The sequence below is a fragment of the Cnephaeus nilssonii genome (assembly GCF_951640355.1).
Source record: "Cnephaeus nilssonii genome assembly, chromosome: 24".
NCBI classification, from domain to species: Eukaryota; Metazoa; Chordata; class Mammalia; order Chiroptera; family Vespertilionidae; genus Cnephaeus; species Cnephaeus nilssonii.
The window spans coordinates 15,136,972-15,150,590 of record NC_137095.1 but is presented as its reverse complement, the minus strand read 5'-3'; the positions used below and the strand labels follow the sequence as shown (position 1 = coordinate 15,150,590).

Genomic DNA, 13,619 nt, shown 5'->3' with positions numbered 1-13,619 from the left:
CTAAATAATGCATACTCTGTTCCCGTTTATGTAAATTTCAAGATCAAGCAAAAATTAATGTAGGCTGCTAAAACTCAGAAGATGGGTTGACTTTGGGGTGCCAGTCACAGGAAGGGGGCACAAGGGGCTCTTGGGGTGCAGGGGAGGTTCTGCTTCATGATCTGGGTGCTGCCTCTGCAGAGATGTTCATTTTGCAAAAAAACACATGGAGCTGACAGAGCACCCGACAATTTGTGCAATTCTCTGCGTGTATGTTAGACTTCAACAAAAAGTTCAAAAAAAGAAAAAAAGGGCTAGGAGAGAATCGGTTGCTAGGAGACCAAGAAGCCAGGATTCTGGCTTTGGTTATTAGCCCTCAGAGCTCAGAGAACAAATACACACTGATGTCTATGAAATGTCTCAGGGATTTTTATATATATATATACCAGAAAAACACCAAGCCTGGCAAATAATGGCCTCCGATTACCCAACACCTGCCCATCGCCAACATGAGGGCCACAGGATGTGGTTGTGAAAGACACCTGGCAGGGACGCCTGCTCATCTCAGATGGGGCGGGGACGGTGGTTCAGAGAGACCCATGCAGATTCCTGAGAACCATGCCCGCACCCCGAGCTGGGAGACCCACGGTGCACCCTCTTGGGGAGAGGGGGGGTGCACTTCATGCAGGTACAGACATTCCTTTTTGTTTATCTCAATATCTCTCTCTCTCTCTCTCTCTCTCTCTCTCTCTCTCTCATCAATGAAAAGCATATCCTTGGGTGAGAATTAAAAAGACAACAACATGAAGGCCAGAAGGCAGTGGAATGAGATTTTTAAAGTGCTGAAAGAAAAAAGTGTCAACAAAAACCTGTATATCCTATACAACTATCCTTCAAAAAACAAAGGAGAAATTAAGAACCACATCACAACCTGGCCCCTGTGGCTCAATGGTTGAGCATCTACCTATGAACCAGGAGGTCACAGTTCGATTCCCTGTCAGGGCACGTGCCTGGGTTGTGGGCTGTCCCCAGTGGGGGTCGTGCAGGAGGCAGCCGATCAATGATTCTCTCTCATCATTGATGTTTCTATCCCTCTCTCCCTGTCTCTTCCTCTCTGAAATCAATAAAAAATATATATTTTTTAAAGTTTCATTTTATGTTATGTGAATTTCATGTCAAAAAAATAAGAACTGAAAATAACAAAAAACTCTGGCTTCTGCAAACTGACAGCAGCAGCAGAGGCAGCATCTTCCTTAGTTACCTGTCTGGCCCCATAAGCATCCACGAGAGGGGAACCCTGGTTTAGGAAAATAGGCTAATTGGGTGTTTTTAGAAACACCACAAAGCAACACAATATAAATTACACTTCCTGGAGCCAAGAACAGTCAAGGATAATTAGTGGAAGTTTGGTGTTCTTTTTGGACACTTTACAATAATCTTAAATATGCTGAAATAAACTTTTCTAGATTATTAGAAGGTGAGGGGGGGACCCCATTAAAGAGCTGCAAAATTCTACCTCTCAATAAAAGCTACGGGAAAACTGCAAAAAACGGTCAGAACCAACTTGTTAGGAACTCTAAAAAGTATCAAAGGCGTACAGACAGCAACACAGGGAGGGTTTGTTCAACAAAAGCGACTGAATCTCAGTAAGAACTGGGCTTTGTGGTCCTTCCACTCCGGTTCCAGCGCTCACTCCCCAGCGGTGGCCTTGTAGGGAGCAGCCCACAATCATAACATCAGAGGAAGCAGAAAGGAGCTCTTTCACTAGAAAATGCCATTGTTTCTTTTGACGTGTCTGGTGGCTCCCTGGAACACCAGATCAAAAGGCTTATTTTTAGTTCCTTTGACTGGGAACTCTCCCACAGCTAAAGCTCCTACCCAGGGATGTTTTGGTCAAAACATTTCCAGGTAAACACTTTAATCTCTACTTCCTGGGGTAATGCTAACAGTTTGGGCAAACAATACACTAACCAGAAAGCAACCTGGGCACGTGCCTTGAGCAGGAATCGAACCAGTGACCTCCTGGTACATGGGTCAGTGCTCAACCACTGAACCACACTGGCCGGGCTGTCTGGCTGATTATTAAAGGTGTGCCCCAACATGCACACAGAGCAAATACAGGGAGACTTTTGTGGATCCAGGTATTTAAGAAAACTTCTAGCTAATCATTAGCAAACCATAGGCTAATGAAGCAGATACCTCAGTGGCCACACACAATAAGAAATGCAGGCTTCACAAAATTCCTTCAGAGAAATTACAAAACCAATGGGAGGGGAGAATATGATTTACAGAGTTATGACATGACAATGTGAAACATGTGCACTCTTCAAGGAAAATATAGGAGGCATGGAAAGAAACAAGTAAATATGGTCTAACACAAAAGAAAAGGCAATAAAGAATAAACTGCCTGTGAGAAAGTACAGACGTTGGACTTACTAGACAATTACTTTAAATAAGCTTTTTTAAATGTTAAAGAACTAAAGGAAACCATAACTAAAAAACTAAAGGAAAGTGGTAGAACAACATCTCACCACATGGATAATATAACAAAAGTAGAGAAATTAACAGAAATTCTGGAACTGAAATGTACACTAATGTTCATAGTCGCATTAATCAGACTAGTCAAAAAATGGAGACAACCCAAATGTCCACCAACTGATAGGTGGTTAAACAAAATGTGGTATATCCATATAATGGAATATCATTTGCCATTAAAAGAAAGTATTGTTTCATGCTACAACATGGATGAACTTTGAAAACATTATGCTAAGTAACAAGCTAGACACAGAAGGTACCCATTTATATGAAACTAGAGGCCCAGTGCACAAAAATTCGTGCACTCAGGGGGGGGTCCCTCAGCCAAACCTGTGCCCCCTCACAGTCTGGGAGCCCTTGGGGGATGTCCAACTGACAGCTTAGGCCCGTTCCCCATGGGGAGCGGGCCTAAGCCACGGTCTGGCCTTCCTCTGCAGGAGGCGACCGGTGGGCAGATCGGGGGATGGCGCTGGCCGGCCCCGCCCCCCATCGCCCCACCAGCAGTGGCCTCCCTCTGCAGGAGGCAACTGGAGGACCAATCGCCGCCGCCCCCAGTGGCCTCCCTCTGTGGGAGGTGACTGGCGGGCCAATTGGGGGACGGTGCTGGCCAGCGAGCAGCTGGCCCTGACCCCCATCGCCACCCCACCACCTCCGGTCGCCGTCCCCTCCCTCTGCCTGCTGGCACGAATGAACTTTGAAAACATTGTGCTAAGTAACAAGCCAGACACAGAAGGTACACATTTATATAAAATGTTTAGAACAGGGAAAGCCATAGGAATAGAAAGCAGGGAAATTAGATGAACAATTTGGCAATTTTAATGACATTAAGGTGCCCATTCCAGGAATCCTACTTCTAGGTATGGGCTCTGCTGATCCTGGTCCTCCATCACAGCACACCCTTCAAGCCCATAAAACCATGATCTGTTTTGGAACCAACAAATATGGAGCATCTAATAGGTCTGTGCTTACTGCTTTAAAAGAGAGAATAATGGAAACATTTCCACTTAGGTGAGGACAAAAGCAAGCCTAGGTAATCACAGGCAAGAACACCAATATTCTCCCTCTGCCTTTCATAACTATCACCCCTGCTGCTCTGGACTGAACTGTGTCTCCTCCCCCACCCCACCCCCAATAATATTCTTATGTTGAAGCCCCTAGTCCTCAATGGCATGGTATTAGAGGGTGGTTGGGGTCAGATGAGGTCATAAGGGTGGGGCCCCATGTTGGGATTAGTGCCCTTATCAGAAAAAGAAGAGAGCAGATCTCTTTCTCTCCCTCTCTCTTCCCCCCAACCATCATGTGGCCATTTGCAAGCCAGGAAGAGAGCTCTCACCAGGAACTGGTTGCTGGCGCCCTTAACTTGGACTTCCTGCCCCCCAGGACAGTGAGAGATAAACATGTGTTGCTTAAGCCCCCCAGTTTGTGGTACTTAGTATGGTCACCCACGCTGACGACTACACCTGCCCTCCCTCTGTAATGTCTGTACCCTCCACGGGTGAACTCTCCGCTCTTTAAGCCACTGCCAATCTCCATGGTGCTGAAGTTTCCTACATACTAGTAAACAGTGAGCCCCGGTGTTTCCTAAATGCTATAGGAAATAACCACTCAAGGATTCTCTTTTCTCTGAAATCTGAAGTCAGGGTCTTTCAGAAGCCAGCCTCTTTTCATGTGCAGCGAGATTTTCTTTTCAAATCCCTCTTTAAACATTTCCTTCTGGGGGATGCCTTAGCCTTAAGTACTGAACCTTAAAGAGAAGCTGTTTTCCATTCACTGCCTGGTTTCAGATCAGCTCTCCCTGACCTTTGAAAAGGGCAAAAGAAAGACTCGGGGGCCACCTGCTTTGAACTACCCAGCAGTACAGGGGCCGACTGACAAACCCGGTTAGAAGACCCGGCCCCCAGGGCCCTGCAGGCAGATTTTTCTGCCAAGCTTAGGCTGAACATCAAAACACCCAGCCACTAACACTGAAGCGCTCTGTTTAAAAAGGGATAGTGCCTGGCCCTTGTGGCTCAGTGGTAGAGCGTCGGTCCACCTATGAACCAGGAGGTCAGGGTTCGATTCCCGGTCAGAGCACATGCCCCCTGATTGTGGGCTCCATCCCCAGTGGGGGGCATGCAGGAGGCAACTGATCCATGATTCTCTCTCATCACTGATGTTTCTCTCTCTCTCTCCCTCTTCCTTCCTCTCTGAAATCAATTATATATATATATATATATGTGTGTGTGTGTACATATATATATATATATTTTTAAAGGCAGCTCCGGTTATGCCCTTTGGGAGTCCCAAAGTCATGGCTAAGGCACAATGGGAAAAGAGGGTATACGGAGAGGGGTGATGAAGGGAAACTAAAGTTACCAGTCTGCCACCTGTAGGCGGGTGCCAGCATGCGCCAACCTTAGCACCCACTAGACAGCCGACACGAAAACAATGCATATTAAGTAACACCAAAAAAGCCCTGAGCAACAGATGTGCAGAGACTATATATAGTGAGTGGCCCATCTGAACCACGGCTCCCGCATCCCTGCCTCCAGCCTCCTCCCTCCGATTCCAACACTCACAGCTGTGGCCGCTGCTTCTTTCTCCTAATCAGCCCTCCACGCCTCAGCCCTCCCTGAGGCTGAGATAGGCTTTTTTAACGATGCCCCCATTAGGCTGAACGACCGCACCTGGGCCGATCCCCGTTCCGGCTGCCGGGACCTCATGTGAAAAGCCACGCCGTGGAATCAGACAACAGAGGCCAAAGACACGCACGCCAGCCCACGAGGCGGGGCAGAAATGTTGAAAATGCAAAACTCAAGAACACACACCACACATCCATCCATCCCCAAGCCTTGGTCTTGGATTTCCCGAAGGTGGAATCAAAAACATACTGCGTGGCCCTGGCTGGTGTGGCTCAGTGGATAGAGCGTCGGCCTGCGTACTGAAGGGTCCCGGGTTTGATTCCGGTCCAGGGCACAGGCCCGGGTTGTGGGCTCGATCCCCAGTGTGGGGCGTGCAGGAGGCAGCCGATCCATGATTCTCTCTCATCATTGATGTTTCTCTCTCTCCCTCTCCCATCCTCTCTGAAATCAATAAAAAAATATTTAAAAAACAAAACAAAACATATACTGAGCGGATCCTTATGCCTAAACCCCCAGGCGGCCACAGATGCCAAGAGTTCTCAGACGTGCCTGCCTCTCTTTACAAATAAATATATAGGGGCTGCGTATATTTGTCCTGTTTCCATGGATCCACTCTTTTTTTAAAAAATTAATTTATGTTTTAAAATATATATATATTTTTTTATTTCAGAGAGGAAGGGAGAGGGAGAGAGAGAAACATCCATGATGAGAGAGAATCACGGATCGGCTGCCTCCTGCACGCCCCCCACTGGGGATGGAGCCCGCAACCCGGGCGTGTGCCCTGACCTCCTGGGTCATAGGTCAACGCTCAACCACTGAGCCCTGCCGGCTGGGCGGTCCACTTTTAAAAAAAATTGGGGATGGGGATGAGGATGAGGATGGGGTTGGGGATGGGGATGGGGATGGGGGGAAGGGGGGAGGGCGGAAGCAACTTTCACCAAAAGGCTATAAAATGGCCAAACAACCAACTCTTGGAGACAAGCCCTGAAGAGCGAGGTCCTGGTGGCTTTCCCCTACGGAGGCTTCGTTCATGGGGAACCAACCGCCTGAAAATCGGTCTCAGAAAACGTGGCCCCGGACGCCGGCTGCGGGGCGCCTGCGGACGCGGGAAACACCGAGTCCCCGCGCCCCGAGCCTCCCCGAGCGAGACCAGCCCCTGACCCGGTTCAACCCCCCACCCCCAGCCCGTCCCCGGCCGGGTCGCAGCCGCTTGGCTGACGGGGGAGGGGGACGGGGGGTCAGGGGGAGGCGGGTGCCCGGTCCACGGCGCACAGGCCGGCGGAGGGCGGGCAACCCGGCTGGTTCCTCTCGGAAAAGTAACGGCGGCTCCGCGACAGGGAAGGGAAAGGGCGCTCGGACCGAGGCGACGTGTGGGGGTGGCAGGGTCCCCGGAGTTGCGCGCCCGGAGTTGGGAAGTCAGTCCCCCACCCGCGCGCCCGCCCGCCCGGCCGCGGACACTCACCGAGAAGCCGGCCCAGAACGGGCAGGAGTGGCGGACGCGGGCCGAGGTGGTGAGCGCCAGCGCGGCGAAGCTCACGGCCACGATGAGGCAGCCGAGCGCCATCTGCGTGGCCCCGAGCGCCAGCACCACGCGGGAGCGGCCGGGGCACGGGCGCAGGCGGGACAGGCTGCGGGGCAGCGCGCGGGCACCGCCGGCCGGAGGCATCGCGCCGCCGCCCGCCCGGCCCGGCGCCGCCGCCGCCTCACCTCACAGCGGGTCTGAGGCGGCAAGTTGCGCCGGGCGCGGGGGCGGTGTCGCTGCGGGCCGCGGGGGGTGCGGCGGCTGCGGGCGGGGAGCCGGGCGCCCGCAACCCCAGCCGGTGCCCGCGTCCATGCCGCCGCCGCCGCCGCCGCCGCCCGGCGCGCTGCGCTGCGCCCTCTCCCGCCGTCTCCCGCGCGCTCCCCGTGCGCGTGCGCTCCCCGGCCCGAGCGCGTGCGTGTGCGTGTGCGCGTGCGCGAGCCGGTCTGTCCTGGGAGCCGCGCGCTGGGCCGGGAGCGCGCAGGCGCAGGTGCGGCCGTGGCGGCTTTCGGGTCGCAAGGATGGAAGTGGGCACCGCGGGCGGCGTGTCAAGGGCGAGGGCAGCCGCCTCCCGGGCTGGGGCGCTGGAGTGGCCTGCGAGCCGGGCCCGCGGGCACAGCCTGGGTGCGCGCCTTTGGGGGTGAGGGTCGGGGAGCCATAGGAGCGCAGGTGTGATCAGTATTTCCTAACGCTCTGCCCCAGGCGTGGCGGCAGCGAGCAGCCTCTCCAAGCGCCACTGCGGGATCCCGGGCGCCGCTTTGCCGCAGTGGCAGCATGTCCCTGGCCAGCCCCTGAGGACCCGGCCCGGAAGGAATTGCATGGAAAACATCCCCAGCCCGCCACGGAGGTCTGGGACCCACCTTTCATTGGCAAGGCTTTGGATCCAAGCGGAAAGTTTGGGTGTAACACAAACCGCACAAAACGAATTTAAGGACGTATTAAGCCCGGACCGAGTGGCTCAATGGTTGAGCGTGGACCTATGAACCAGGAGGTCGGGGTTGGATTCCCGGTTAGGGCCCTCGGCCAAAGGTTGCAGGCTTGATCCCCAGTAGGGGGCGTGCAGGAGGCAGCCGATCCATGATTGTCTCTCATCATTGATGTTTCTCCCTCTCCCTCTCTGAAATCAATGAAAAAAATACATTTTTTTAAAAAAGGACCTATTAAATCATCTCCATTCCCTTTTGCCAGGTTAAGATTGTAAATATACCTGATTATCGCCGCCTTCCTCGGAATACCAAGAAAGCTGGCAAGTTTTGATGGTCCTATTTCGCCTTGTGGCCGGTTGGGGTGACGATTTAAAGACCACCCTGCGTGGGACAAAACTGTGTTGACATGTTAAGAGACCCAGGAGTGTTAAGAAGTCTGAAGGGAGGAGGCATAGAAAGGCAACGTGCATAGTATGTGCTAATGGGAAATGGTGGGTTATGCCCCCACAGCCTGTGGGCAATCGGAGCGAGACCCTCAGTTGGATAAGAAATGCTGTGCGGGGCCTCCGGGATGCTTGAAATTTCACCGTTAGAGATATCGATTCCTTTGGGGCTTGCTGAGCCTCTATTAAAATGCAAATTCCCCTTGAAGGGGCAATAGCTCAAGCCTTTATCAGCCAACACCTTAGCAGGGATGGGATCCATTTTCCAATTTAATGGGATGGCCGAGGGACGCACAGGGGGTGGGGAAGTCCGCAGATAAAGTGGCTGACCTCAAAACGCTGGCCTGCGGCCAGTGCTGCTTTCTCCTCCGGTTCTTATCTCTCGCAGGACGGAGCCCCTTCAGGCATCCTTTAGAGCGCTGGCGTATAAATTCACATTTCCTGGAGACGTTCTCTAGAAATTCGCAGGGCTTGGATCAGTGCCAGAGCAGGATCCCCCGACTGCCAGGAAGTTTCCGTCTTCCTGTAGTCACCTTATTCATTCATTTATTCACACCTCCAACAAAAGGCTCTCTAAGCACCAAGGCACCCGTGTAGCCACTAGGGAAAACAATATGGTGTTTCCAAAAAATAAAATAAAAAATGACACATAGAATTATCATATGATCCTTACGGATCCAGCAATTCCACTGCTGAGTCTACGCCCCCAAGGACTGAAAGCAGGGACTCGGGGGTATCTGCACTCCCATGGGTATAGCCGGGTAACTCACAATAGCCAATCGGTGGAAATAAGCCACGGGGCCATCCACGGATGAGTGGAGAAGCAAAATGTGGTGTCGTAAAAAGGTAGGAAATGCGGACCCGTGCTGAGGGAGATAAGCCGGCCACAGACGGTCAGATCCTGTAGGAGTCCACTTACGTGAGGTACCTATAGTAGTCCCGTTCAGACACAGAAAGTACAAGGGTGGTTGCCAGGGGCCACAGGAAGGGAGGTGGGGCGGGGGGGAGGGGATGACTGATGGGGCAGTCTCAGTTGGGAAAGATGAGGGTTCTGTGGATGGATGGTGCCGAGGATGGCTGCACAACAATGGGAATGTCCTCAATGTCACCCAATTGCACCCGACATAGGGCTCCAACGGGAATTTTTATCCTACGTATAGTTTACCACCATAAGAAAATTGTACAATGACATACCTCTTGACTAGTACATCCATTCAAGATGACTATATTAAAACCTACTAGCCCTAGCCTGTTTGGTTCAGTGGATAAGCGGCGTCGGCCTGCAAATTGAAGGGTCCCAGGTTCGATTCCCGGTCAGGGTACATGCATAGGTTGTGGGCTTGATTTCCAGTGAGGGGTGTGCAGGAGGCAGCCGATTCAAGATTTGCTCATCATTGATGTCTCTCTCTCTCTCTGAAATCAATAAAAAGATACTAAAAAGCAAACCCCTGTGAATGACAAGTGAAGGCATGGATGTAGAGAAATTGGACCCCTGTTCATTGTTGGCGGGAATGGAAAAGGGGACAGATGGAAAACCATCTGGCTGCTCCTCAAAATGAAATACAGAATTACTGCCCGGCTGGTGTGGCTCAGTGGTTGAGCATGGACGCATGAACCAGGTCACCGGTTCCATTCGTTCAGGGCACATGCCAGGGTTTTGGGTTCAGTTCCTGGTCTGGGCACATAACTGGGTTGCAGGTCCCATCCCGAGTCGGGGCACATATGGGAGACAACCAATTCATGTTCTCTTATCAATGAACATAAAAATAAGATTGTGAATATAGAGAAGTATTTTGCAACGATGAAGGCACTCTATGAATGCTGGGTGACAGTATTTGGTTAATAAGGACCCTGTAATACACCTGACAAGTCCTTAGCAGGTAGTGGTCGACTACTATCTATTCATTTGAATTCTATATCCTAAGCTCGATTTGAAAACTGAAGTTCCTGAAACTTCTGAGCTACTGATGAGAATTCTGTGAGGAGCCCCTGGGAAATAATAATTGTTCCGGGAGGGCAATGAGGCTAAGAAGTAAGTTCCACTTAAATCCACTAAACTGGCATTACTAGGAAATCGGGTTATAAGAAACATACACCGCCACGATTTCATTAGACTAAGCAATTATTCACGTCCACACACACTGACTCAAACATAATTATACATGAAAAAAAAAAGGTATGCCTTTAGGGAAAGCGAATCAAAATTTTGAGTCAAGGCACACGGGAGTTGATAATTCTCATCCATCAACGGAACAGAAAATAATGGAGTAAAATTCATCATTTGGTTTTGAAGGATGAGGGTCACCTTGAACCGGAAGTCCTTGAATAGTTTCTTTAAAAAAGGAACAACATGCCTGGCCGGGGTGGCTCAGTCGTTGAGTGTCAACCCATGAACCAGGTCACGGTTATATTCCTGGTCAGGGCACATGCCCGGGCTGTGGGCTCCATCCCCAGGACGGGGCCTGCAGGAGGCTCTAGGGAACACGGACACACACCAACACACGCACGCAGGTTGATAAGACGCGTGGGACGCTCTCCGGGGCACATGCTTCTCCTCTTGCTCCGTCTCCAGGCCTCAGTGACGGCGCTGCTCATCCTACAGGACCCTCTGGCCACGGGGACACGCGCCACACCCACCCACCAGGCCTCCTGCAGGCAGGATTTAAAAGCAGGCTTACAAAGTTGCACGAAACCACAAACAGTGGGCCAACAGACCAAGCCAGCGCTTTATTTTAAAAGTTTTATTCTGCAGATTTAGAAATTTGAGACTTTTTTTTTAATAACCGCAAAAGAAATCCAGTCACACCTAATGGTTAGCAGAATGTAGTGGTGTATTATCCAAACGGAAGTCGTGCTGATGTGCCGTAATAAATCGTCTATTAGTACAAAAATACACTTTAGGGCACAGCAGTGTATCACAAATTACAGGAGGGGTATTTTGCAAGAGTTTAATCAAACTAGAGAATTCTGAGTAACTGTATCTTTTAAATGCAGCACTTAAAAATGTAACAACTCTGTGCATTTCTTTTTCTTTAAAAAAATGACCTTGTGTGTGTCATAAAAATGCTGCTTTATTGCTGCAGAGGTCAAAGTTCAAGGCTCAAGAGGTACAGGAGAGAATACAAAGGTAGCCTTAAGAAACTTGGTTTTGTTTATGTATAAAAAAAGGGAAAGTTTATAAAAGTTAATGTACAAACCAAGAACAAAAGTGGTATGCACGCGTTATGTACAAGCATCCTTAAAACATCAAAATTTTTGAATGCATAGCCCAAAAGAAGAAACAAAAAACAAGAAACAAAGCTACCACTGCCCCTTGCCCCCCAAAATCCCCAAATCACACCATCATTCCCTTCTGGGTGACCGCACACTCCTGCAACCACCACCCACAATCTGCTCAACCTGCTTCATGATTCAGTGTCCGAGGTGCCCAGAAGCCATGAGACCTAGCCTACACAGAGACGACCGAAGGGTTAAGAACAGGAGGTAAGGCATTCCTGCTGGTTAGTGTGTCTGGTGACGTGGTTAATTCGAGATCCAGAGGCCCCGGCACAGGCACGTGTTTTGGTGCCCTTCCCCAAGAAGCATGTTTCATGGACCGTCAGTCAGTGTCTTCGCTGGACCCTCTGCCCAAGGCGATCAATCCGCCGGCTGTCCATTTGTTCAGTCCACCACACGTGTTCTATCCCGGGTGCATTTAGATGTGTGCGTGTTACCCCATGCGTAATAACATAACATGTGTGCGCCAGGCCAGGGCCACCGTCAAGTGGGAAACCGTGTACTTTGAAAAGAACAGAACTCGGATGCACCCCTTTCCTGGCTGGTATTTTAACGGAAATCAGTGTGTGAAGTGAAGCAGTGACCACAGGAAGCACAATCATCATTACGAAGCCAACGTCTGTGAACCCCTCGCCGAGGCCACGTTCTTCCGGCACAGCCCGCAGTTCATGCTGTCTTCTGCCCAGGGCGCAGGAGGGCGCTCTCGAAGCGTCAGTTCAGACAAAGCGCTCAGCACTGCCCACGCAGCATCAGCTCGGGGACGTGTAATACTGGGAGAGTGGTTCTGTTCAGAGAGGAAGGCCGGCCCAGGCTCACGTGACGCAGCAAGGTCCTGTTCCGGAATCAGAAGTGGTCGATCAGGACGGACACGCAGTTGGCTCCCACCAGGTAGTTGGGATCTCCAGGAAGACACTTGTTCTGCCAGGTCTTAGGGTCACCTGTGAGGGAAGCAAGCTCACGTCATCTGCAGTCACTAGCCACCATGCTTTGCAACCACAGGCCAACAGACATACATATGTTTACATACAATTTCCTTCTATGTCCTTATCATGCTGCATTTATACCCAAACTAGATGTTAACTCAATTAAGTGGCATGAGCACGGTAAGGCATAGAAATGCTGACCCACTAGATCCGTGGTCGGCAAACTGCGGCTCGCGAGCCACATGCGGCTCCTTGGCCCCTTGAGTGTGGCTCTTCCACAAAATACCACGGCCTGGACAAGTCTATTTTGAAGAAGTGGCGTTAGAAGAAGTGTAAGTTTAAAAAATTGGCTCTCAAAAGAAATTTCAGTCGTTGTTCTGTTGACTAATGAGTTTGCCGACCACTGCACTAGATTATAACCTGAAACTATGGTAATTAACACACTATGGACGAATCACGAGAATTCTCACTTCATGTTACACAGTGTTTTACAAAGCATCATACTTTAAAAAGATATTAGCTTGTAGGAACATGTAATAAGTAACTTCAAAATGCAATGGGTATTTAATTTTAAAGCGTGCCTTTAACATTTATGTAAAACATTTTTTACTCGTTCAATAGAGACTTACCTGGCCACTGGGTAAAGCTAGCAATGAAACTATTTTAATATAATACTGCATAATGCTCACCAGATTTACCAAAAATTCAGAAGCAGGACTACATATTCTTATTTTTCTAGATCAGGATCAAGTAAAGTGACCAAACCCCAAATACACAAAGTTCCAACTGGGAACTGACCAGTCACCCAAGGAAGCGAGAAACGTGAAAATACAATGGAAGCTGTGCAATTAGGACCGTAACACAAATCCACTTAAAAGTAGTGTGCACAGCAGAAGTGACTTAGATGTTTACACTGAAAAGCCACAGCCAGGTGTGATCCCAGGGGAAGGTCTTCTGTCTTTCAAGTTCCTGTTACACATGCGTTGAGGATTGAAAAACTAAAGAACAGTGACCCAAAATAGAATAATATAAAAGGAGTCAAATCATTTTAGTAAGAAAATGAAAATGCCTGCATATGTAGGATAGCATCAATTCTCCCACTGCACCTTAAAAAAATTACTTATTTATGTATGTATGTATTTATTTTTTAGAGAAGAATGGGGGAGGAGAGGGGGAGGGAGAGAGAGAGAGAGAGAGAGGGAGAGAGAGAGGGAGAGAGAGAGAGAGAGGGAGAGAGAGAGAGAGGGAGAGACATTGATTTGTTGTCCCACTTAGTCAAGCTTCATTGGTTGATTCTTGCATGTGCCCTGACCGGGGATCAAACCTGCAACCTTGATGTTATCAGGACAACACTCCAACCAACTGAGCTGCCCGGCCAGGCCTCCCATCTTACAATT

General features: G+C 50.1%; 2 protein-coding genes across 9 annotated transcripts in view; both read right to left on the bottom strand.

The window, feature by feature from the left end:
* ENTREP2 (endosomal transmembrane epsin interactor 2) overlaps nucleotides 1-6,918 on the bottom strand; it is a 49,791-nt gene extending 42,873 nt beyond the window's left edge. For both annotated transcript variants that reach the window (XM_079763862.1, XM_079763863.1), the window contains exon 1: nucleotides 6,598-6,918. In XM_079763862.1, coding sequence (XP_079619988.1) covers nucleotides 6,598-6,801 — 204 coding nt within the window. In that variant the 5' untranslated portion in view covers nucleotides 6,802-6,918. The remainder of the gene's footprint in view (nucleotides 1-6,597) is intronic.
* A 3,831-nt stretch (nucleotides 6,919-10,749) lies between these two features.
* Nucleotides 10,750-13,619, bottom strand: part of TJP1 (tight junction protein 1) — a 55,709-nt gene continuing 52,839 nt past the window's right edge. For all 7 annotated transcript variants that reach the window (XM_079763848.1, XM_079763849.1, XM_079763850.1 and 4 more), the window contains one exon: nucleotides 10,750-12,237. In XM_079763848.1, coding sequence (XP_079619974.1) covers nucleotides 12,143-12,237 — 95 coding nt within the window. In that variant the 3' untranslated portion in view covers nucleotides 10,750-12,142. The remainder of the gene's footprint in view (nucleotides 12,238-13,619) is intronic.